The sequence below is a fragment of the Dasypus novemcinctus genome, chromosome 13 (assembly GCF_030445035.2).
Source record: "Dasypus novemcinctus isolate mDasNov1 chromosome 13, mDasNov1.1.hap2, whole genome shotgun sequence".
NCBI classification, from domain to species: Eukaryota; Metazoa; Chordata; class Mammalia; order Cingulata; family Dasypodidae; genus Dasypus; species Dasypus novemcinctus.
In genome coordinates this window covers 14,336,160-14,362,021 of record NC_080685.1, presented here as the reverse complement: position 1 = coordinate 14,362,021, position 25,862 = coordinate 14,336,160, and the positions used below count along the sequence as shown (strand labels likewise).

At 38.1% G+C, this 25,862-nt stretch overlaps 1 protein-coding gene across 2 annotated transcripts in view; it reads right to left on the bottom strand.

Moving 5' to 3' along the window:
- Nucleotides 1-25,862, bottom strand: part of LYST (lysosomal trafficking regulator) — a 224,204-nt gene that overhangs the window by 42,970 nt on the left and 155,372 nt on the right. For both annotated transcript variants that reach the window (XM_071207370.1, XM_058309504.2), the window contains 8 exons: nucleotides 25,765-25,841; nucleotides 25,429-25,617; nucleotides 22,920-23,065; nucleotides 22,733-22,829; nucleotides 21,730-21,791; nucleotides 20,449-20,504; nucleotides 4,124-4,276; nucleotides 1,050-1,294 (listed from right to left, as the gene is read on the bottom strand). In XM_071207370.1, the coding sequence (XP_071063471.1) occupies nucleotides 1,050-1,294; nucleotides 4,124-4,276; nucleotides 20,449-20,504; nucleotides 21,730-21,791; nucleotides 22,733-22,829; nucleotides 22,920-23,065; nucleotides 25,429-25,617; nucleotides 25,765-25,841 (1,025 nt within the window). The remainder of the gene's footprint in view (nucleotides 1-1,049; nucleotides 1,295-4,123; nucleotides 4,277-20,448; nucleotides 20,505-21,729; nucleotides 21,792-22,732; nucleotides 22,830-22,919; nucleotides 23,066-25,428; nucleotides 25,618-25,764; nucleotides 25,842-25,862) is intronic.

Genomic DNA, 25,862 nt, shown 5'->3' with positions numbered 1-25,862 from the left:
AGATGGGCACACAGTGAATGGACAGAGAGCAGACAGCAAGTACAAAAAAGGGGGGGGGGTAATATATAAATAATAAAACTTAAAAAAAAAAGGCCACATTAGATTGTGATAGTTTCCTTGCCCTCTGACACAACATGTTAGCCCAGGTTCACCTTGTTTTCTTCCAATAAATATAGAAGAAATGAGACACTAGAGAATCAACATTTTGCAACCCCTAATTGTATAACTGATTCAAGCAATAATCATCAATAGATTGATGATTACATTAGGTAAAAGTTCAATGGAAACCTGAGCCCACATATCAATCTCAGTATCATTTACAGTGGGATAGTATATGCCTTTGGACATGATGCAATAAAAAGTTCATTCAGGCACCCATAAAGTATTCTTGCCAAAAAAAAAAAAAAAAGATTAACCTGAATCTAGGCAAGCCTTATGGAACTAATTTCTAGTTTCCAGGAAATACCAAGGCAATAACAAGTTAAATAGTACCACTGGAAGGAATCTGGAAAATAAAGAAAGTGGGACATCCTGCAGGAGAAATGTGCAGGTTTTCCAATAAGTCAACATCTGGAGGAAAGAAAGAAAAATACAAACAAAAAAAATGAAGGCTGTTCTAGATGTATGTCTTGAGATGTAACAACCAAAGGTCTAATTCAAGCAAACTAACTATAAAAAGATATCTTTGACATAATCAGGGGATTTATGAAAAGTGATTGGGTATCAGATATCATGGAATTACTGTTAATTTTCTCAGACGTGATAATGGCACTGTGGTTCTGTCAGAAATTGTCCTATTGTTTAAGAGATGTGTACTGAAGAACATAGGTGACATAACAAGATACCTGTGATTTGCCTTAAAAGAAAAAAAAGAGATGATGCAAGTTTGGCAAAAATCTTCCCAACAGTTAAAATTGGGGTGATGGGTATGTGGAGATTCATATTATATTCACTCTATATTTGCATGATTGAGCATTTTCATAAGAAAACTTGAATGAAACAGATACAACAGATGGATGAAGCCAATAGGTGGCAATGGTTTAACTTACCTGTAAACTGAGGGATCGTTAAGGTCAAGAGTTTCACTAACATAGTCAGCCAGGATAAATGGGAACACTGGATACTGCATGAGATCATTGAAGGATCGGCCTGCGTGCTTGTTTAAGTGAGTCAAATATTCAAAATTAGTAATCTGTCCCGTATACCATAAGTTTGTCAGAGCAGTGATATTTCCATATTCCAGAAGATTAGGCAGGTTATTTGTTAGAATACTGTGATACACATCATCACGAACCTAAAAGGGAAGGAAAAAATAAAAACAGATTTTATTTTTAGGCTTTTTGACATTTTCTGCAAAGAATCTATGGTCTTCCTTGAAAAGTTGGGCTCTGTGTTTTGCTGCTGGAGAACCCTGTTAATAAACAACTTCTAAGAAAACATTTTTATAGAAAAGACATCTATATATAGATATTAAACATATTTCAATGAAGAAAAAGGAAGAGTTATCTTCTAAATACATGCAACATGGTGTAACAGAAAGAGCATGGTCTAATTCTGGGTCTATTTTCCTTTTTTGATATTCATAAAAGTTCTGTCACAGAAAAAAAGTATTCTGGTTTCTTCTAAAGAAATTAAATAATGATTAATAATAAATGGGGAAAAAAATAGACAAGCAGGCCTTTGCTAAAAACTGAAATACCCATCTGTGGTGGTTTGAAGCTGTATGCACCCAAGACAAAACATGTTCTTTAATTTAATCCATTGGCTTGCCTAAAGGATGGGTTTTATTCTATTACCAGAGTCCTTAATACACAGAATGAATTCAGAGAGAGAGAAAGAAAACCACAGAAGAAGCTGAAATCAACAAAACCCAGAAGAGAAGGGCGAGACCAGCAGATGCCACCATGTGCCTCGCCATGTGGCAGAGGAGGCAAGGATCACCGGCAACCAGTCTTTGGGAAGAAAGCATCACCTTGATGATGCCTTGATTTGGACATTTTCTTAGCCTCAAAATTAGAGGCTAATAAATTCCCATTGTTCAAGCCAAACCATTTCATGGTATTTGCTTTAAGCAGTCTAGGAAACTAAAACACCATCTTAAATGTGTATATGCTTCAGGCATAGGAAGAAGAGCCATGGATGTGGATGAGAGATGGGGCTAAAAGTAAATGACAAGAATGAAAAATGTAGCTGAAGTTATGGAACAGGTGGATCACAACATGTTTAACAAGCTACATCTGTAGCCTAAACCTGCAGTTCGCCGACTGTGGAAGCTAAGGTTGCTGGAAGGCAATTTATGACAGAGTTTGGTATATCAAACTCCGGAAGGAGAAGGAAGCATTCCTTCGTTCATTCAACTAGTATTTAATAATTGAGCACCTGTTTACTACACAGCAGTACTGTTCAAGGTGCTGGGGATATAGCAGTTAATAAAGCAAAGTCCTTTTGTTCTACTGAGGGGAGGGAAACTGACGGATGTTAACTCTGATGGAGAAAATAAAGCAAAGTAAAGGAGATAAGGAATGCCTGGGCATAGGAGGGAGAGAGAGGTTGCTATTTTACCCAGAGTAGTCAGGTAAGTTCTCACTGAAAAGGAGACATTTGATCAGAGAATCTTCAGGAAGTGAGAGAGTGAAGTCACATGGGTATTTAAGGAGAAAAGCATTCCAGACAGAGGAAAGAGTAGGTGAAAAGTCCCTGAGGCATCGGTGTGCCTAACATACTCAAGAAAAAGAAAGTCACTGTAGATGGAGTGGGGAGAGTGAGAGAAAGAATGGCAGAGCTGAGATCAGAGAGGTAAGGAGGTGTCAGGTTACTCAGACTATTATTAGGCTATTGTAAGGATGATGGCTCCAACTGAGTAACACGGGGAGTGACTAGAAGATTTGAACAGAGGAATGGCCTGATCTGACACACTTTGGCTGCTGTGTTGAGAGGTGTCTGAAGAGAGGTGAGGATGGAAGGTGAGAGACCAGTTAGGTGGCTATTGTAACAAGTGAGGCAAAAGATGATGGTGGCTTAGACCAGTGGGAGTGATCTGATTCTGGACATATTTGAGGCAAGAGTCAATAGGTCTTACTAAAAGACTAGAGGTAGGGGGTGAAAGAAAGAGAGGAGTCAAGGATAATCCCAAGATTTCTAGCCCAGGAAATTGGGAGGATGGAGTTATCATTTATTGACATGGGAAACTTGGAAAAAGACTGTGGGAAGATTAGAGGTTCAGATTTGTACATGATAAATTTGAAATGCCAACTACACTTTCAAGTGGAGATGACAAGTAGGGAGTTAAATGTCTGAGTATGTATTCAGGGGAGAGGTTTTGGGGGTAGTGATATAAATTTGTAAGTTGTTAAAATATGGTCGGTGTTTAATGCCATGAGACTGGATGAGAAGACAGGAGGTCTGAGGAATGAGCCCCGAGCCTCTCCAACGCAGAATCTGCAGATGAGACTGAGACGGAATGGTGGTAAGGTAACAAGAGAACCAAGAGCGAGTGGAAATCCAGAAGCTAGGTGAGAAGGATTTTTTAAAGGAGAGAATAATCCGCTGTGTCAAAAGCTGCAGACATGTCAAGTAAGGTAAGGACTGAGAAAGGGGACCCTGGGGTGAGCAACATGGAGGCTACCGGCAGCCCTGGCAAGAGAAGTTATAGGTCGAGTGGAGAGAAGAAAGCCTGATTCAAGCATTTCAAAACAGAATTCGAGGGGAGGCATTAGAAACTACTTTTTCTGAGTTGTCATATACAGGAGAGCAGAGGAATGGTAGCTGAGGAGGACGTGGGAGGTCAAGAGAGGGTCTATCAAAGATAAAATCTACTGCTGCATTGCACAGGTTAAAAGCACTCCTTTAGGTTAGGCATTCATTCATTCATTTATGTTTTTTACAGAGACAGCCAATTCCTTCGGGGATCAGAATTTAACACAATTTGGAAGACAAAACAATCTTCCCTTATAACCAAGAGCGGATTTTTAATAGGATTAAGAAATAAGGCAACTTTAAAAAAAATTTCAGAAACAAAATATGTTTAAATAAATTAAACCTTCATATAATCAGTACGAATATGGTTACATCAGTCACATGGTCACAGAAAAAATACATATCTTTTAAATGAAGCTGGATTTACCTTGGTGTTATCAAATGCTAACAGGAGTGTTCTGCCATTTGTTAGAAAGATTTCTACAGCATTATCTCTCAGTTGCCACCAACGTTTATGAACTTCTTTAATTTCTTCATATGTCCAGGAAAATGATGCTGGTTCCAACTCTCCCTGAAGGCTCTAAGACATAAGGAATATACGAAAGTATTTGCTTACATGAAATAAAAATAATTTAATTTTATATCAAAAAGTGAAAACAAAATACAAAGGCTCCCTTTTCTGGCAAATGGCACATAAGATTACCTGAAAACCCACCTATTACAAAATACTACAAATTGCTGGATAAAGTTGGTCAAATATTCTTTTAAAAGCAAGGTGAAACTTGCAAGAAAATAAGAGAAATGAAATTCCCAGGAGTCAAGGTAAAGAAAAATTTGAAAACCGGCAACAAGGAGACGCTGGCGCTGCCTGCCTGTTTGCACGTGTGTTTGCTCACGCACATGCATGCACACACCTGTTTCAGAAAGTTAAATGCCTTGCATTAACATCCATCTGGGGATGCTCATAAATAAAGTCCCATTGTGTAAGCTTACAAACTGACCATATCAAATTGCTACTATCCCCTCCTACGTGGTCAGCAGAAAGAAATAAAATGACCAGTGGAAGGCTGAATCTCTTTGAGCCTACTTAGACAAACCCCCATATTCTGGAGTGAAGAGTTGGGGGCTGTTGGGGACTGAATCATGTCTCCCATAGAAAGTACGTTCAAGTCCTAATCCTCAGTCCTGTGGGTGGGTGTGAACAGGACACTTGAAGATGGTACTTTTAGTTAAGGTGTGGACTCATTTGTGAAGGGGGTCTCTGAAGATCCTACTTAGATGAGGGCAAACTGAATCAGGTGGGCCTTAATCCACATGGCTGAAGCCCTTATAAGCAAAAGAAAAGGGGCAGTCAGAGCCCAAGAGTCAGCAGACATCAGAGGAACAGAAACAAGGAGAGAGCGATCACGTGATGGAGGACTGCTGGGATGTTACAGACCCTGGAGAGAGCAAGCCCTGCCAATACCTTGACTTTGGACTTCCCTCCAAAATCGTGAGGCAATAAAGCCCTGGGTTTAAGCCGACCATGCATACTATTTGTCACAGCAACCCTGGAAAACTTTTACAGGAGCCAGAGGTCCCTACCATCTTCATTTCCTACTGTCACCTGACCCCTCCTTAAGGTACAAAATAAAGAAAAACTTTTAAAACATGTCTAAATATTTTGTAAACTGCACTTGAATATGTGAATGATGCTACTCAATGCTTTTAATAGGAAGATCATTAAAAAAAGGCTTCTACCAAAGTATAAACCTAGCTAGAATTTAACTTCTCAATTCAACCTGTATCCCACTATCATTTTATTTTTTTATTTAAAGATTTATTTATTTATTTCTCTCCCCTTCCCACCCCCACCCCCCCAACCCAGACTGTCTCTTCTCTGTGTCTATTTGCTGCGAGTTCTTCGTCCGCTTCTGTTGTTGTGAGTGGCACGGGAATCTGTGTTTCTTTTTGTTGTGTCATCTTGTTGTGTCAGCTTTCTGTGTGTGCAGCGCCATTCCTGGGCAGGCTGCACTTTCTTTGGCTCTAGGCAGCTCTCCTTACGGGGCACACTCCTTGCGTGTGGGGCTCCCCTACACGGGGACACCCCTGCGTAGCAGGGCACTCCTTGCATGCATCAGCACTGCGCATGGGCCAGCTCCACACGGGTCAAGGAGGCCTGGGGTTTGAACCGTGGACCTCCTGTGTGGTAGGCGAACGCCCTAACCACTGGGCCAAGTCCGCTTCCCCTACTATCATTTTAAAAAGTCAATCTCTCTCTTTTTGGAAAACTGCATTTACTTACCACCCATTTGTTTTGGCTAACAGGAAGCTCAAAGCAAAATTTAGAGCCCTTTTGTAATTACTATCTTATCCCAGGCTCTTAATAATTTGAAAAACTTACTTTAAATTTTAAAATTTGAATTGCCATGCTATGTGTATTTTACTATTGTACTGGGATCCAGATAATTTTTAGAAGTAGAAATAGAGAATACAATATAAATAAATTTTAATGTTTTAATGAAAATGTAATATTCTCATACTTAAAACGAAATTCCTCCTGTGTTTACTTTCCATAGTCATTCAATTCAACAAATATAACTAAGCATCTATGCACAACATACTCTGCTAAGTGTTCCATGTGAAATAAACCTTAATAAGACAAAGATCCCGTTGCCAAAAGCAGCATGAGATTATTTAGATTTAAAATGCAAGATAGCAAATGTCATATAAGAAGAACAAATGCTACAAAAATACAGAAGGAAGGATCCTTCAATTTATTAAAAAGCAAGGATATTCTTTTTTTTTTTTTTAGGTATCAGGGGCTGGGGATTGAAACCAGGACCTTGTATGTGGAAAGCTGGTGCTCAGCCACCGAGCCACATCAGCTTCCCTGAGTTGGTTTTATTGTTTGTTTTGTTTGTTTTTCAGGAGGCACCGGGAACTGAACCCGGGACCTCCCAGGTAGGAGCCACATCTGCTCCCTGACATTCTTAACAGAGATTTAAAAGGGAAAATGCAACCTTAATTCCTAGAAAAATGTTAACTCATATATCAACCATTAAATTCCTTGGTTGATAAAAAAATACATCTTGAAAAATAGTATTGTTACATTTTTACCAAAAAGAATGCCTACTAATGTTGGGGGGCTATATTAAATATTTTCATGACTTTTTCATATTTGTTTTACAAACAAATTTTATGTTTTTACTCCTTAATTTCTTTAAAACTAAATATATATTCATTATTAAACCACACATGATCTTACTTTGTATATCCTTAGGAATTTCTGGCTTTAGAACTTTTCTGTAGCAAAATACACTTATTTCTCCTCTTACTGGGATCTTTAAACAATATTTTAAAGGCACAAAAGTGAATTCAAATGGATTAAAAGCTTTAATATACAAAATAATGTAAAGTCTTTTTTTTTAAAAGGAGGTACTGGAGGTCGAACCCGGGATCTTGTATACGGGAAGCAGGTGCTCAACCACTTGAACTACACCCACTCCCTGTAAAGTCTCTTTTAAGACAAAGAAGGTTGAGTGAGATATTCGAGAATTCTGCTTCCCCACATAATCTTTGAACAATAAGTAAAACCTGGCAGAGCAGGGCCCACCCTGATCAAGATGGCAGAGTGAAACACTTCAGACAGGGCTTAGGTTCTCTAGTGAAGCTTTGAACAACTAATAAGAACTGGCAGAAACATCTTTCTTAAAGCTCCAGAAAACAGTTAAAGGGCCACAGGAACAGGGCAAAGCACCGGATCCAGATGAAGGTATGTATAAGCCTTAGGATCTCATCACCCTGCCTGGCTGCCTCCTCACACCCTTCATAGGCTTAGCACGGAGCTGGTCTAATCTTCCATTTCTGGTTATGGTTCCCGAGGGAACAGATTAACCCTCCTGTACACACTGGGAGCCTGTATAATTGGCACAACCTCTTTGGTGGCACCCTGGGGGACTCATTTTCTCAGAAGTTGCCCTGCAGGTGGAAGACAGCTGACCAAACTCTCCTACAGAAGGCTGTGGGAGAGCAGTCAAGTGGCTGTCTGGGGCAAGGAACTGCTGACTGTAGGACATACAGTGCCTTGCTTAGAACCACGAGAAAACTGCTTCCTAGGGAGTAGGAGTCTGTGTAAACAGGAAAATCCCCAGGGCCACATGTATATGCCCAAGACAAGATATATAAGCAGAGAGGATCAGGGAAGGGCCTACACTTTGGCCTGAAGGAGAGCACTTGCAGAAGTCAATTGCAAAGACTGGGAAAGGTATTTTCTTTTTTTTCCTCTCTACCCCTTCTCCTTCCCTCCCTCTCCCACTTCTCCTTCTCCTTCCTCTCCTCCTCCTTTACTTTTTTTTGGTAAGCTCTCAGCATTCAAGGAAAGCTCTGCAATAACACTTTCTGGATACAAACTTAAAGAACAGAGGTCTGAGTCAGAAGCCCAGCAATAGCATATTAAAATATCCAAGATACAGGTTTCAACAAAAGAATAGAAAAAAACACAAAGAAACAGAAGTGATGGCCTAGGCAAAGAAGAAAATTAAAGCATTACAAACCATCAGTTAAGAGGATCAGATGCAGACAGACTTAAAAAAGAATGGTCTGAAATACACTCAAAGAGCTAAAGAAAAACATGGACAAAGACGTAAAGAAAATCAGGAAAATGATAGGTGAAAACAAAGATAATATCAATAGAGAGATGGAAATTATGAAAGGAACTAAACAGAGCTGAAGACAACAGTAAAAGAAATTAAAGTTCCCAAGAGGGGTTTAATAGGATATTGAAACAGGCAGAACAAAGAATCAGTAAAACTGAAGATTAGACAATTTGAAATCACCCCATATGAAGAGCAGAAAGAGGAAGCAAAGAAGAAAGAGGCTGAGGAAACTGTAGGATATCATCAAGTGTACCAAAAGATGCATTGTGGGAGCCCCAGAAGGAGAAGAAAAAGAGAAAGGGCAGTGAGAATATTAAAAAAAATAATGGCTGAAAACTTCCCAAATTTAACCTAAGCCATGAAAGTATGCATCCAAGACACTCAATGAACTCCAAACAAGATAAACCCAAACAGATCCATCCATGGCATATTATAATCAAACTGTGGAATGCCAAAGATAAAGAGAAAAATTTGAAAGCTGCAAGAAAAGAGCAACATGCGATGTACATGGGAGCCTCAATAAGATTAAGTGCTGATTTCTCATAGGAAACTATGGAGGCAAAAAAGCAGTGAGATGACATATTTAAAGTGCTGAAAGCATTTACTGCCAACTAAGAATTCTATATCTTTCTAATTATGGCTATGTATTTCAAAAATGAAGGAAAGACTGAGACATGCCTAGATCACAAAAGCTGAGGGAGTTCATCACCACTAGACTGGCCCTACAAGAGATGCTAAAGAGAGTGCTGCAGGTTGAAAGGAAAGGACAGTAGACAATAAATCAAAGCCATATGAAGAAATAAAGATTTCTGGTAAAGATAATGATATGGCTAAATACAAACACCAGTACTACTGTATTTTTCATTTGTAACTCCACTTTTTAGTCCTATAAGAACTAAAAAAGACAAATGTATAAAATGTAATGATACATAAATGGTTTTGGCCTCATACTGTATAAATATATAATTTGTGACAAGAACTACATAAAGGTAAGGGGACAGTGGGTATATAAAGGATAGTTTATATATACTATTGAAGTTAAGTTCATATCAAAGCAAACAAAATTCTTACAGATTTAGGATGTGAAATTTAAGCCCCACGGTAACTACTAAAAAATATCAGAGAATAAGGAAGCTCATACAGACAGAAATTAGTGTACAGGTTGCCAGGGGTGGGGGTCAAGGGGAATGGGGAATTAATGCATCATGGGTGCAGAGTTTCTGTTTGGAGAGATGGGGAAGTTTTAGTAATGGAAGGTGGTGAGTATATCATAACATAGTAAATATGATTAACCCTATTGAATGATATACTTGGGAGTGGCTGAAATGGTAAAGTTTGTGCTGTATATATGCCACCAATCTCCACACACAAAGAGCAATTAAGGAGACAATGACAAAGTAAATACATGATCCTGAGTGGGCTCTAACAAGAGAAGAGAGAAGGCTCAAAAGAACATTACTGGGATAAATGAAAAAACTGGAACATAAACTGTAAACTTTATTTCAATGTTAAATTTCATAAACTTGATAACTGCATTTAAGACAGATACATAAGTGAATATCCTTGTTCTAGGAAATGTACATGGCAATATTAAGTGTTCAAAGAGGATGATGTATACAACCTATATTCAAGTGTTCAGAAAATGAATTAATAGACAAAAGAAGGATAGGAAGGAGGAAGGGGGGAAGGAAGGAGGGAGAGCAAAGATGGCAAAATGTTAAATCGGCCAATCTGGTCGTCTAGGAGGATAGCGGTATGTTGGAGTTTCTGTATGGGTTTTGGGTTTTGTACTATTTTTATAACTATCCTATAAGTTTGAAAGTTCATTTCATAATAAAAAGTGAAACAAAGCAAAACAAAACAACAACAACAAAAAAAAACAACTAGCAAAGTCATGTCTCCCAGAGCTCTGGAACATAGTTAAAGAGTTGCAAGAGAACCACATCAAGAAAAAGGCAACTTAAAAATGGTAAAAAGAGCTTATGGCACCCTTGCTGGCTCCTCCACCATTCCCTCCCCATTCAGTGGGGAGCCAGCCTGTGTTCTCAGTACAGACCCCTGTTCCCAGTTCTAGATGGAGCAAAGTAACTTCTATGCACAAAAATGGGTGCATGTATGTCTGTGCCAATCTAGCTGGTGGCAATCTGAAAGTATGAACCAGGACCTCGCCTTTGACTCACCATCCCAGAACCTGCAGAACACAGAAGCTGCTGGAAGACAGCTAAATTAGTGCAAGAAACAATCAAATCACAGTAGCCTGAGGCAAAGGATTCCTGGCTTTAAAAAATACAAAAAAGCACCTACAACAGGGGCAAGACTATTTCATAGGGAGAAGAGCAGCCATTTGGATCCTTGTAAACTGGGGAATTCCTAAAACCTTAAGCACATGACCAGGACAAGATGTATGCTCAGAAAAGATCAGAGGAGACCCTGAGCTTTTGCTTGAGCTGTTCCCTGGTAGAAGGGCTAAACTGTGAAGGAGGGCTTCATGGAATACAGCCAATTTGCAAAGATGGGAAAGGTGTTCTGTTGTTTTTTTTTTTTTTTAATTTATTGAAGTTTATCACTCATACATAAACATAAACAATAAGTGTATAGTAATAGTTGTGAACGTACAAGACAAACATATATAACTTCATTCAGGACTCTCATACCTCACCCTACCATCAATACCTTGCATTGTTGTTAAACATTTTAAACTAATAATTAAAGAGCATTGTCAAAATATTACTACTAATGAAGTATTTTCCCCCAACCCACCCTATTATTATTATCTTTATATCATTTATATATGAGCAAACATAACCAATAAGTATATGGTAAAAGTTGTGAACTTACAAAGCAAACATGCATAACATCATACAGGGATCCCATACATCAACCCACCACCAACACCCTGCGTTATTTGAGACATTTGTTACAAATTATGAAAGAATATTGTCAAAATCTTACTACTAATTATAGTCCTTATCTTACTTTTGGTGTATTTCCCCCCCCCAACCCACTCTATTATTACTTCTTAAATATATTTTTATGACAGAAGTTTTAAACTTATAAAACAATCATGAACATGTGCAAAATTCCCAAACAACACCCCTCTATTAACACACCACACTGTGGTGGAACATTTGTTACAGGTAAAATAATATCATCTGATTATTACCATGTCCATAGTGTATATTTGGCTTGCATTTTCCATACTACCCCATTATCAATACAGTACATCTCTGGCATAGATGCAAGAATCTTATATTATGGCTGCTAACCACAGTCCATAGGTCACTCCAGCTGTGTTTTTCCCATGCTTCTCCACATTCCCACCACCCTGCCATAGTGCTGTACATTTGCCCTAGCTAACAAAGGACTCTCTTGTATCTGTACCATCAACCACAATTCTCATTCACCTCCTGGTTTACTGTGCTATTCAGTCCCTAGATTATTCTCTAGCATTCTGTCAATTGGCATTTACATTCCTAGACTACCATTTTTAGCCACATCCCGATTTATAAACTGTTACTAAGTTTTACCATCCAATCTATACATTTCCACACTTTTACAGTAAAGCTAATTAAAACTTCTACATACATTAAACATCAGTAATCCATCTCAGTCCTCCTCTTATTTCCTTTAAGAATCCACCACCTACCATCATGTCTTGAAGATATTTTCCTACAATTTCTTCTAGAAGCATTATGGTTCTTACTTTTATTTTTAGGTTTTTGATCCATTTTGAGCTAATTTTTGTATAAGGTGTGAGATAGGAGTCCTCTTTCCTTCTTTTTGCTATGGATATCCAGTTCTTTCAGCACCATTTGTTGAATTGACTGTTCTGCCCTAGCTGTGTGGGTTTGATAGGCTAGTCAAAAATCACTTGACCATACATTTGAGGGTTGGTTTCTGAACCATCAATTTGGTTCCATTGGTCTATGTGTCTGTCTTTATGCCAGTACCATGCTTTTTTTTTTTTTTTTCTTTTTACCACTGTAGCTAGGTAATATAATTTAAAGTCTAGAGATAAGAGTTTGCTTTTCTTTTTTAAGATGATTCTGGCTATTCGTGACTCCTTACCCTGCCAAGTTAATTTGATAATCATGTTTTCAATTAAAAAAAAATGTTGGTGGAATTTTTTTTATTGGGATTGCACTGAATCTGTATATTGATTACAGTAGAACTGACATCTTAATGATACTTAGTCTTCCAATCCATGAGCATGGAATGTTCTTCATGTTAGTCAGGACTTTTTTAAAATTTCTTTTAACACTGAGGTGCAGTTTTCTGAATACAAGTGCTTTATATCATTGGTTAAGTTTATTCCTGACTATTTGAGTTTTATCTGTCGTATTTTATTTTCACCACTCTTTTGACACTTTTAGTTATTGGTATTATCTTCATTTCTAGACTCTCTTCCAGGCCTCTATCTCCTGTCTTTTCTTTTCAGGCTCTAGCATACCCTTTAGTATTTCCTGAAAATCTGGTCTCTTGCTTAGAAATTCTCTGTTTCTGTTTATCTGTGAATATTCTAATCTCGCCCTCATTTTTGAAAGACAATCTTGCCGGATATAAGATTCTCGGCTATAGCCTGCCCAGGAATGGCGCCGCACACACGGAGAGTTGACACAACAAGACGACGCAGCAAAAAGAAACACAGATTCCCATGCCACTGACAATAATAGAAGCGGACAAAGAAGACACAGCAAATGGACACAGAGAACAGACAACTGGGGTGGGGGGGAGGGGAGAGAAATAAATAAATCTTTTTAAAAATTCATAAGAAAAACTGTTAAAAAAAAAAAAAGATTCTTGGCTGAAAGTTTTTCTCTTGTAGTATCTTAAATATATCCTACCACTGTCTTCTTGCCTCCATGGTTTCTGGTGAGAAATCAGCACTTACTCTTATTGGGTATCCCTTATATGTTATCCATTGCTTTTCTCTTGCTATTCTCAGAATTCTGTCTTTGACACATTCTGGTTAGTATGTTCCTCAGAGTTGATCTATTCGCATTTTTTCAGGTGGGAATACATTGTGCTTCTTGAACATGGATATCTATGTCCTTCAATAGAGTTGGGAAATTTTCTACCATTATTTCTTCAAATATTCCTTCTGCCCCTTTTTCCTTCTCTTCTCCTTCTGGGACACCTATGACACATATGTTTGCATGCCTCTTGCTGTCATTTAGTTCTTGGAGACCTTGTTCAATTTTTTCCATTTTTCTCTTCATTTGCTCTTTTGTATGTTCACTTTCAGAGGCCATTTCTTCAAGCTCACCAATGCTTCTGCCTTCTCAAATCTGCTATGACTCCAATGTTTTTAAAATTTCATTTATTGCACCTTTCATTCCCATAAGATCTGCTATTTTCTATGTATGCTTTCAAATTCTTCTTTGTGCTAATCCAATGTCTTCTTTTCTTAAAACAGCTTCATCTATCTATCTATCTATCTATCTATCTATCTATCTATCTATCTATCTATCTATCTATCTATCTATCCATCCCCCCTCCGCCACCCTGCTGTTTTTGCTCTCTGTGTCCATTTGCTGTGTGATCTTCTGTATCTATTTCTCTTTCTGTCTTGTTGTCTTTCTCCTCTAGGTTTCACCAGGATTTGATTCTGGGGACTTCTGATGTGGCTAGGGGTTCCCTGACAATTGCGCTACCTCAGTTCCTGGTCTCTGCTGTGCTTCACCTTGACTCGTCCCTTGATCTCTTTTTTGTTGTTGTTGCATCATCATCTTGCTGTGTGACTCACTTGTGTGGGTACTGGCTCACCACGTGGGCACTTGGCTCACGGCACAGGCACCTAGCTCGCCATGCAGGCACTCATATGGGCACTGGCTCACTGTGTGAGCACTGGCTCACTATGTGGGACTCACGGGGGGACTCAGCTCTTCATGTGGGCATTCGCCTCACCATGTGGACACTTGGTTCTCCGTGGGGGCACCCACATGAGTGCTCAGCTCCCCATGCAGGCACTCGGCTCACTGCGTGGGCACCTGACTTACCGTGTGGGCACTTGGCTTGCCACGTGGGCCCTGGCTTGCTGCGCAGGCATGCTTTCTCTTCTTCTTTTTCACCAGGAGGCCCCAGGGATCAAACTTCCCGTATGGTAGGTAGAGGACTTAATACTTGAGCCACATCTGCCTCCTCCAATGTCTTAATATCCTTAATCTCTTTAGCCATCTCATTGAATTTATTTTATTTTAGTTTTTAAAATTTATTTCTCTCCCTTTCTCCCCCTTTCCTCCTCCCGTTGTCTACTGTCTGTGTCCATTCGCTGTGTGTTCTGTGTCTGCTTGGCATTCTTGTCAGTGGCATTGGGAATGTGTCTCTTTGCTGTATCATCTTGCTCCATCCATGTGTGCCGCACCACTCCTGGGCAGGCTGCACTTTTTTCACACAGGGCGGGTCTCCTTGTGGGGTGCCCTCTTTGCATGTGGGGCTCCCCTATGTGGGGGACACCCCTGCGTGGCACGGCACTCCTTGCGTGCATCAGCACTGTGCGTGGGCCAGCTCTCCACATGGGTCAGGGGGCCCTGGGTTTGAACCCTGGACCTCCCATATGGTAGATGGACACTCATCCGTTGTGTCAAATCCGCTTCCCTCATTGAATTTATTAAGGAGATTTGTTTGAACATTTATGATTGGTTGTCTCAACTCTTTTATGTCATCTGGAGGCTCATCTTGTACCTTTAACTGGGCCATAGTTTCCTGTTTCTTGGTGTGGATTGCAGTTTTTTGCTGGTGTCTTGGCATCTGGATTATTAGAGTATTTATTCTGGGTGCAGATTTTTTCTTTCATTTAGGGCTTCCTGCCCTTTCTCCCTTGCTGGTTGTGCATTAGGAGCCAAGGATGTAGTTGGTGCTATAAGCTGTGGAGGTTCAAGCTGCCCTCATTGCCCCAGGGACTGATGAAGCTTCTCCCAACTATCTTCTTTGCCAGGGGTAGCACAGAGTCACAGCTATATGGAATAATCCAAGCTGTGCAGGCCTGGACTGCAGATGCCCAGAGAGACTGATGAAGCTTCACATCCCTTTCTTCCCTCCTGGGGTGGGGATGGAGCTGCAGGTGTGGGCAGCAATCTATGCGGTACAGGTCCAAGATGACTGCAGTTGCCCTGGTAGAATTCCGATTATTCAGTCTGTGCAGCTAAATGTACCTGCAGTTAGCTGGATAGGCTGGTGCAGGGCCTGCGAGCCTCCTGCTGCCAGAGGAGGGGCTAACGCCTAGTCTAGGGCTGCAGGCCAATCTGGGTGGCAGAAACCGTTCCTATAGTCACTGTGATTTTTGGTCAGCCTGGCTTCCCCTCCTGCTGGGGGCAGAGTCAAAAATGGTGGCTCCCATCCTCTTTCCCACTTGGACAGTAAAAAACCCCAGCTGTTCTGAGGGTTATACGTTAGCCAGTTGAATTCACTAATCAGTAGCTGAAATTGGTGGCCAACCATCTCTTCCTCCCATTGTTGGGAAATGGAGCTTGAAATTTTAGCCACAGAATAGCTCCTGGGGTGGCTCGTGCCACAAAAGTAGGATAATTAGCAGCCTCTGTGGCTTGGCCAGTAATTTCCCAGATAGACTGGCATAAGTCCCCCCAGCTTCCTCCCTGCCAGATTGCTAGAGCTGCAATCTGACCTGGAGGGAAAGAAGCTGGTCCCCACCAGCATTGTGATTTTCAGTCTGCCCTGCTTCCCTAGTGCCAGGTGCAGAGTTAAGATGGTGGCTACCAGCCTCTTTCTGATTGGACAGGCTCAAACTTAAGCTATTCTTAGGATTATACTTAGCCCGCCAACTTTATGCGCCAGTGGCCGAAGTTGGTGCCTAACTGTCTCTTCCTCCCCCGTTTTTGGGAAGTGGAGCTTTCAATTCCAGCTGTGGAACAGCTCCCGAGGTGGCTTGTGCCTCCAGTGGAGGATAGGCACTGGCCTCCATGGCATGGAGAGCTCTATTTATGAATCTTCTCTGCAGATGGGCAGTCTCCTCCTTCCATTCCTTCAACGATGTTGCAGGACACTCCTCTGCTCTTCTGGAGCGCCTAAACAGGTGCTTCAGCTACTCCAGATAGCTCTGGGTATTTACTAACTGCTCTGTAGCAGAAGTTGACTCTAGGAGCTCCTTATTCTGCTGCCATCTTGCTGACTGTCTCCCAGAAAGGTGTTATTTTGTGTTTGCTTTTGTTAGCTCTTGGCATTCAAAGAAATCTTTGTCATATCACTAGCTGGATACAAACTTAAAGAGAAGACATCACAGGGACTAACTTCCATTAATATTACTTCCATGTTAATATTTTAACTTTAAAATATTAAATTGTACAGTGTACAATCGAATATTACAAGGAAATGAAAGAAAGAGGAACTAACGGCCAATCCAAAGAAAAAAATGATAAAATATCAGAAACCATCAACAAAGAAGATTACACTTTGGAGAAAGTTTAAAAAGAAAGGTTTTAGGGAAGCGATGTGACTCAAGCCACTGGGCTCCAGTCTATCATATATAGGAGGGCTGGGGTTTGATTCCTGGGGCCTCCTGGTGAAGGCAAGCTGGCTAATCGGGGGAGCTGGCTCAAGCGGAGAGCTGGTCCGTGCAGAGTGCTGGCTCGCATGGAGTTCTGGCCCATAGGAGTGCAGGCCCATGCAGGAGTGCTAGCCTGCACAGAGTGCTGGCCCATGTGGAGAGATGGTGCAGCAAGATGATGCACAGAAAAGAGACACAGAAGAGAGACAATAAGAGGTGCAGCAGACCAGGGAGCTGAGGTGGTGCAAGAGATTGAGCACCTCTCTTCCACTTTGGAAGGTCCCAGGATCAGTTCTTGATGCTGCCTAAAGAGAAGAGAAGCAGACACAGAAGAACACACAGTGAATGGACACAGAGAACAGACAATGGGGGCGGGGTAAGAGGGGGAGGGAAGAAATAAATTAAAAAAAAAAAAAGGAAGGTTTAAAATATGCTCAAAGAGAAAAGGAAAACACAGACTAAGAATTAAAGGATACATAAACAAAATGAGAACTTCAATAAAGAGATAGAAATTGTAAAAAGGAACCAAACAAAAATACTGGAGTTAAAGTCTATAATGACAGATCTCTTAAAAATTTCCTGGATTGGTTCAGAGCAGACAGGAAAAAGAGCTAGTGAACTTGAGGATTAGACAAACGAAATTATTCTGGCTGAGCAGCAGATAGAAAAAGTAATGAAGAAAAGTGAACATAGTCTAAGAGACTTGTGGGACACCATATGCATTAAGAGAATTCCTGAAGAAGAAGAGAGAATGAGACAGAAAGAATATTTGAAAAATAATGGCAGAAAGCTTCCAAAATTTAACAGAAGACATGAGTATACGCATTCACATGAGTATACACATTCAGAAGCACAATGAACCACAAAAAAAGAAAAAACAGAAGTGATCCACACCTAGGAACGTTATAATCAAACTGTTGAATTCCAAAGGCAACGAAAGAATCCTGAAAACTGGAAGACAGAAGCAATATTTCACGTACAAGGAAACCTCATTAATAAGATTAAGTTCCAATTTCTCATCAGAAACCAGAGAGGAAAGAGGTAGTAGGGTAAAATATTTTAAAGTGCTGAAAGAAAATAAATGCCAACCAAGAATTTTATATCCAGCAAAACCACCTTTCAAAAATGTGGGAGAAATTGAGACATTCTCAGGTAATCAAAAGATGAGGGAGTTGTTATCACTAGACCTGCCCTACAAGGATACTAAAGAGAGTTCTTCAGATTAAAAGGAAAGGACACTAGATAGATCAAAGCAGCATAAAGAAATAACTATCTCTGAATAGGTAACCATATGGATAATTATAAGTTAGTGCTATTGTATGTATGGTATTCATGTTTTTAACTCAACTTTTTACTTTTATTGGTTCTAAAATGAAAATGCATATAAAGTAATGATAAACCTATTGTTTTGGATGCACAATTATAAAGACATAAATCTGTCAAAACATAAAAGTGTAGGACATTCGAATATGGGAACATTAGTTATACATACTACTGAAGTTAGGCTGGTGTAAAATAAAACAAGATTGCTATAGATTTAAGGTATGAATTTTAAGTATGTAGTAACCACAAAGAAAATACTTGAAAAGTATACATAGAAAGAAATGAGAAGGGTCTCAAAATGGTTCACTACAAAGGTGAAATAAATACGAAAGTAGGCAGTAATGGAAGAACTGAGGTACAAAAAAGTTTTAAGACTTACAAAAACCAAATAGCAAAATGGTAGAAAAAAGCCCTAAATTATCAGTAGTCATTTTAAATAGAAATGAATTAAACTATTCTGCCAAAGGGCAGAGACTTACAGAATGGTGAACTAGAAAAAAAAGAGCAAACTACACCTAAAGTGATCAGAAGGAAAGAAATAACAAAGATTAGAGCAGAAATAAATGAAATACAGAATAGAATAGAAAAACAACAGAAAAAAATTAATGAAACCAAAAGGGGGTTCTTTGAAAAGAACAATAAGATGGACATTTAGATAGGAAGAAAAAGGAAAGAGAGGACTTAAATAGCTAAAATCAGAAATGAAAGAGGGACAGTGCTACTGATACCAGAGAAATAAAAAAGATTATAAGAGGATACTACGAATAATTGTATGCCAACAATTTATTATAGATAACCTGGATGAAATAGAAAAATCCCTCAACAAATAAATTACCTAAAGTAAAACAAGAAAAAAAAAAAAATAGAAGACCTCCATAAACCAGTAACAAGTAAGGCAATTGAATCAGTAATGAAAAACCTCCCAATAAAGAAAAATCCAGGATAGCTTCTCTGGTGAATTTTAGCAAACATTCAAAGAAGAATTAACTCTAATCCTGCTCAAACTATTCCAAAACACTGAAAAGGAAAAAACACTTTCTAACTCATTATATGAGACCAGCATTACCCTAATACCAATGACAGATGAAGATATCACAAGAAAAGAAAATTACAGTGCAATATCCTTTATGATTGTAGATGCAAAATTCAACAAATTATTAGCAAACAAAATCCAACAGCCCCATAAAAGAAATCAAGGAAAACATTCCATTTACAATAGCAACTAAAAGTTGTATATATGTTATCAAAACAAAAATGAAAAAACAACTGTATAGGGAAGTGGATGTGGCTCAAACAAATGGGCGTCCTGGTTCAGTTCCTGGTGCCTCCTAAAGAAGACAGTGAGCTGATGTGATGGGCAGGCGTGGCAAGCTGATGCAACAAGAGATACAAGAAGAAAAACAATGAGAGACACAACAAAGTAGGGAACAGAGGTGGCCCAAGCGATTAGGTGCTTCCCTCCCACAGCAGAGGTCCCGGATTTGGTTCCTGGTACCTCCTAAAGGAACAAGGAAGATGAACAGATACAGTAAGTACAAACAAGGGGGTGGGGAGAAAGAAAATAAATCTTAAAAAATTTAAAAACAAATAAAAAACAACATCTGCATAACACAAAAACTAAATCCTCATGTAAACTATAGACTATAGTTAATAATATCTTTATAATAACATTGCTTCATCAATTGTAACAAAGGTACCATACTAATGCAAAATGTTAATAATAGGGAAAAAAGCCTGTGTGACGGGCCGGTATTTGGGAACTCTACTTTCTGCATGATTTTTCTGTAAACCTAGAACTGTTCTATATTAAAAAAAAAAAAATCTTCATCTGTTATCTATTATCAGTATTTCCATAAGAGTAAAAATTATGATTACTGAACTATATGCCTATCATGATTACTTAAGTTATTCAATTTTACAATATTTTCCTTTCTTTTTGAGGTAAAGGTACTTAAGAGTAAACCAGAAATGTCAGGGAGTAGTTAAATGTTGCTATTGAGGATAATAATGAGAAAGAATGGGCATTAACTGAAACAGCAGCAGCATTTTAGAATTTGACTCATAATGTTATGAGGCTCAGAACATAAGCCAGAGGAGAGGGCACAGTCTTTCATGTAAAGATATCTTTAACAGATGTTTGGCATACAGACCAATCTACACATAGGATAACAGTAAAGGAACCCATAGTTCTGCTTGCTTTCTGCTTATACTTATTTACAAATTTTGGGAAGTGTATAGTACTTACACAGATTTATGCAAGTTTTAATATAATCTTAAGCCTCTACTCACCGAACTTTCAACGGTATCAGAAGCATTATCTTCCACAAAGTACATTCCACATTTACCTGCAGAAGATATAAGAGTTTGATCTGTACATAAGCTATTAACATATAGGAGTTATAGTGGCTAAAAGCATGAGCTTTGGAGTCATCAGTCTGCCAGAATTTGAATCCTAGTACCTAAAAACAGCTCCTTGCACTTAATATATATATTGTTTTGATACTATCCATAAGATCTTGGGCAAACTGCTTAACCTTTTTGTATCTTAGTTTTCCTACCAAAAACAACAATTTCACTGGGTCACTGTGAGCATTAAATTAGAATATATGTAAAATGCTTATTAGGAGTGTTTGGCACTCAGTTCTCAATAAAAGTTTGCTTTTTATTAATACTATTATTATTTTTTATTACTAGCATATTGATATCCTCTATTTTGTCACACAGTAATGGAAGATGTAAACCAAATTTTCTAGCAAAAGTGGAATCCTTAATTATTCTGTTGCTTGAGATACTCAATAGGGCAGAATATGCCCTAAACAAGTCCAACATTCTTTCCTGCTTTCATAGGCTGGATGTTGCTAGCACATGTTCCAACTTCCTTGTTTCCAAATGTTATGACCATCGCTGGGGTTCTGCCACGTAGATATTGGTCACTTTTTTTAGTCCATGGTGGACTGTAAGGCATTGGCATGGCTGTGTCCATCTTTGTGACCATGTGGCTCTGTCCCCACAAGCTCGAAGCTCTACATCTTGGAAGTTGGAACCTGCAGTTTTAGCCTAAAGCAGTGACTTTCAAATTTTAGGGTGTATCAGAATCATTTGTGAAGTCACATATTGATGGGCCCCATGCACAAAATTTCAAATTCAGTAGGTCGGGGCTGGGGTCCAAAAAGATAATATAAAGAAGAACAATCCCAAAGTGGACATATTTCTATGCATAGGCATATTTGTTAGAACAGTAGGCAAATAAGTATACCAATACTTTTTTACTTCAAAATACAAATTAGCATACAAGAGGAATGATTAAAAATAAAATGGTAGCCTCATGAAGAAAGTCAACTATGAAAATTAAAATGCTATTCATGTGCTTTTCAGAAAATAAGCCATTTTTTCACATTCATGAGTCATCAGCATTACGTATAATGTGAAGGCAAAATAACATTACGTAATGTTAGAGAAAGCTGTCTAATTTAATGGAAATAGTCTGCCCCCCCCCCAAAAGGTCAAATTATCTAAGGGTAAAATAAGACATGGAGAAGTGTGTGTAAAACTCCTTAGAATTTGTCTTACCTAACAACAATTCACCAGCTGTCTCTCTGGATGGTGCAACACTGATACATCTTCGATTTACTCTGTCAAAACAGATTCAAAGTTACTATGATTAAATGTTTTGATCTATTTTAGTGACTAAAAGCTTTATTTTATCTAGTAAAAGATTTCAGCAAAGCAGACTAGATTTTCAGTAGTACAAGATGTCTTGTCAGAACCCACATGAAAATACTCTCTCATTTTTCAACATTCCAGTCAAGATGATGACTGATATTTAAAAAAGTCTAATAATAATCCTTATAACCTCTAGGCAGAATATACAGATTCAGTTATTTAAAAGGCTTCAATATTTTATATTTTCTAGTAAATAAACAAACATTGGTTTACACCTCTGATATTTCAAAGACGACTAGTGTTCTAGGAAGAACCAGGAATTAGAATCAGAAAAATTCTCCCTTATCTTCTTTGAGTTCCCCTTTTTCATCTATAAAAGTAGCATTATAAATACCATCACTACCACAATAATGATAATATTATCAACAGTTAACTCACTTTTAGAATCCATTATATTGACCCATGTAATATTTTCAGCACTGCTATGATACCTTGGGTATAATTATTTTCTGATTTAATAGATGAGGGAACTAGACCGAGAGGCCTAAGATCAGATAGCTAGTAAGAGGAGGAACCAGAGCTGGAACCTTCAATCACTACGCCCTATTGCCTCTAGATGATACCATCACCAGTTTTGTCTATGTCACAGAGTTGTTAGAAAAGTCAACTCTAAGAATATATGTACGCTAACAAGGGCCAGAGTACCATGCCTTGAGACCACCAACCCTTACTACCAAAAATGTTGTTTCCTTTTGGATTCTGACCATCCAATCTTGTCCTTTCCTGAGCCATGTTTAGGACTTTCCACACACCACAGCATTATCTAAAGTAAGTATTGCATAAACTACAATGAACTATTAGAATCTTTAACTCCTTTAACAGAAGAGAAGGCCTATATGTTTAAATTTACCTTATAGATTCACTGGCAGCTTTGTCTTTTACAGTAGAAGAGAAAGAAGAATGAGTTTTATCTTCAAACAGGTAAGAGAGTGGTGGTTTAACCACGTCTGTTGAGGAAAAAAAAATACATGTTATCTTTATCTAATGACCACAGTTATCTGTTATATTTATATGGTGCGCCAAGAAGCTACTATTACCCTCTGACTTTTGTCTATCCTTAAGGAGATATTTATTTGGAATTGTCAAATAACATCTTTGTAAGCGCCTCCTCTCTCGATTTGGCCCTTCTGTTGGATCCAGCTGCCAGGAAGTTGGATAGTAGATGGGGTCATACCAGACCGCTCTGCCAATGAAAATAAACAATGTTTTAAGTGGCAATCTGAAGAACTTACAGCTTTAAAAAAAAATAATTATAGAGAGTGAATAAACTACAAATGACCTTGTCACTTACTAAATAACAACTATATATTTAGACTAGTAAATGCACATACACAGGACAAAAGAATATTGTGAAAAGTAAGTGCATTCTGCTTCTGAATCCCAAGTTCCCAGTTCCCTACCTGGAGGCAAACTCTGCTAGCATCTTACTGTTACGGAAGTTTTAAAAAATATATCATGAACACTCTGCACATTTTAGTAACATATATAAATCCATCAGACTTAATATGGTTAGCCAAAGAAGAAAATCCATTTATCAAATCAGTGTTTCCTATTTCTCATTTTGGCTACTGTCTAATTAACTTAATTAAAATTTGTTCATTTTTTATGCTATGTCATATTTTAAAAAGGATTTTCAAGTAAATTTTCTTTTTTTTCTTGTTTTTTTCATCAAAATTTTTTTAATTTTTAAAAATTTGTATTTTAAGTAAAAAAGTATTAAAATCATGTTAAATAAACTTCTAGAAATAGCTAAGAGAAAAAAATTAATCTAATTACACAGAACATACAAAAATACTAGCAGAGGTTAACTTTTTCCATTCTTTTTTTTAGGCATCTGGTTTTAATTTGCAGTTATAATTATTATGTATATGTGTTTCTATATTATGTCTTCTTTCACAAAACATGGTGTAATTTTTATTAACATCATTTTAATGGCTACGTAATATTCCATTGAGTGGATGCATCATAATGTATTTAACCATATTAGGATAATTGTATATTTAAATTGTTTCCTTTCATTTACTACAATAGATAATGCAGAGATGAAAACCTTTTTGTTTACTGTTTTTTCTGTATTTTGAATTGTTTCCTTAGAACAGAATCACAAAAATAGGATAACTGGAACTAGAAATACAGTATTTTAAGGTTTTCAACACACAATGTAAAAGTGTACAATTCCACCAAAGCGCTAAAGATTAGGATATATTTCTGCAGCTGTCTTTGTGATGCAGATATTAGCACGTTAATAAAAATTAATATGAAAGATAAAATGTGATATCTAAAGGTTTTAAAAAACCAAATTTAGACTCTAGCACTGTTGAATATTCTCCCATCTGTTTATCAATTCTACTTTGTCTTCGTGAATAGTGTGTTCATGTCTTTTGCTCATGTAATTTCAAACAATGAAAAAATTAACTTTTTGATATGTTTGCTGAAAATACATTGTCATGTGTTGTTTTTTTTGTTATGGTTGTTAAATATATTGGAAAAATTGAGGTTCTAATTCACTGATTTTTTCTTTGAAGTTTCTTCTATTACTTTTAAGCTTAAAAAGTTATCCACTCTTCAAAGAGTTGATAAATATCCTATTTTCCTACACTTTATAAACTTTTTTTATTTTTATTTTTTTATTTAATTCCCCTCCCCTCCCCCGGTTGTCTGTTTTCTGTCTTTTTTTTTTTTTTTTTTTTGCTGCGTCTTGTTTCTTTGTCTGCTTCTGTTGTCGTCAGCGGCAGGGGAAGTATGGGCGGCGCCATTCCTCGGCAGGCTGCTCCCTCCTTCGCGCTGGGCGGCTCTCCTTATGGGTGCACTCCTTGCACGTGGGGCTCCCCTACGCGGGGGACACCCCTGTGTAGCACGGCACTCCTTGCGCGCATCAGCACTGCACATGGGCCAGCTCCACATGGGTCAAGGAGGCCCGGGACTTGAACCACGGACCTCCCATGTGGTAGACGGACGCCCTAACCACTGGGCCAAAGTCCGTTTCCCCACTTTATAAACTTTTTGAGTTTAGCTCTTTTAATCACCAGGAATTTATTTTAGTATATAATGTTTAGTGTATTTTAGCATCCCAAAGTCAGACTAATCAGTTATCTTGCCCAAATTTAAGAATTATACTTCAATTTCCTTGTTTCATTATTTGTGATATATTTTTTTATTACATTATTAAAGAGTTAGGTTGGAAAATACCTATTTCTCAGCCATCCTGTTTCAGTGTTTTCTCTATTTTTTGCAAGAACAATACAATTTAAATTAAAGCCAATTTTATAGATTTTACTATCTGGAAGCAAAAATACCACTTTCTACCATTCTGCCCTCCCCTCCCCCCCCCAATTTAAAAAATCTTCTCATATGATTATTCTTCAAGATGAAATAAATAAAAAATGGTTAAACAAATGTTTAAGTTAAACAAAACATATTTAAACCAAGGAAATAATGTTATGAATCTGAAATATGGAATGAAAATGGTGTTTAGCATCAATATACAAAATATTCATGTGAGACAACTGCAACGCCCCCCTCCTGTTGGATCCCCCTATGGCTTACCTATCATGTGTCAGTTGTTGAATAAGTTCCTGCCAATGTCTGCTGGCACTCAAATCTACCTTATACATTCCTCTTATATGCTGGATCACCTTTTTTCTCTCAATTCCTTGGGAGAGAGACACTGCCTGGGTGATATCTGCAGCTATTTTAGATATATCCTTTGATTTTGAATCTAGACGCTGAAAGAGACTACACAAATAATAAGATTGCTTATCAGTTAAACTTTCACAGAATACTAAATGTAAATCAAAACATAATATTTTAATTATCAAAAGCATATATGAAATACACTAGATTCCTAAAAAACATGAACTTTCAGAAAACATAATATCCTACCTTTGTTGATTATTATTAACTGTTTTCTGCCAGGTGGCTTTATTCACACCTTCTTCAGTTTCATATTTCTTTTGTTCCTAAAAGATTTAGATAATAAT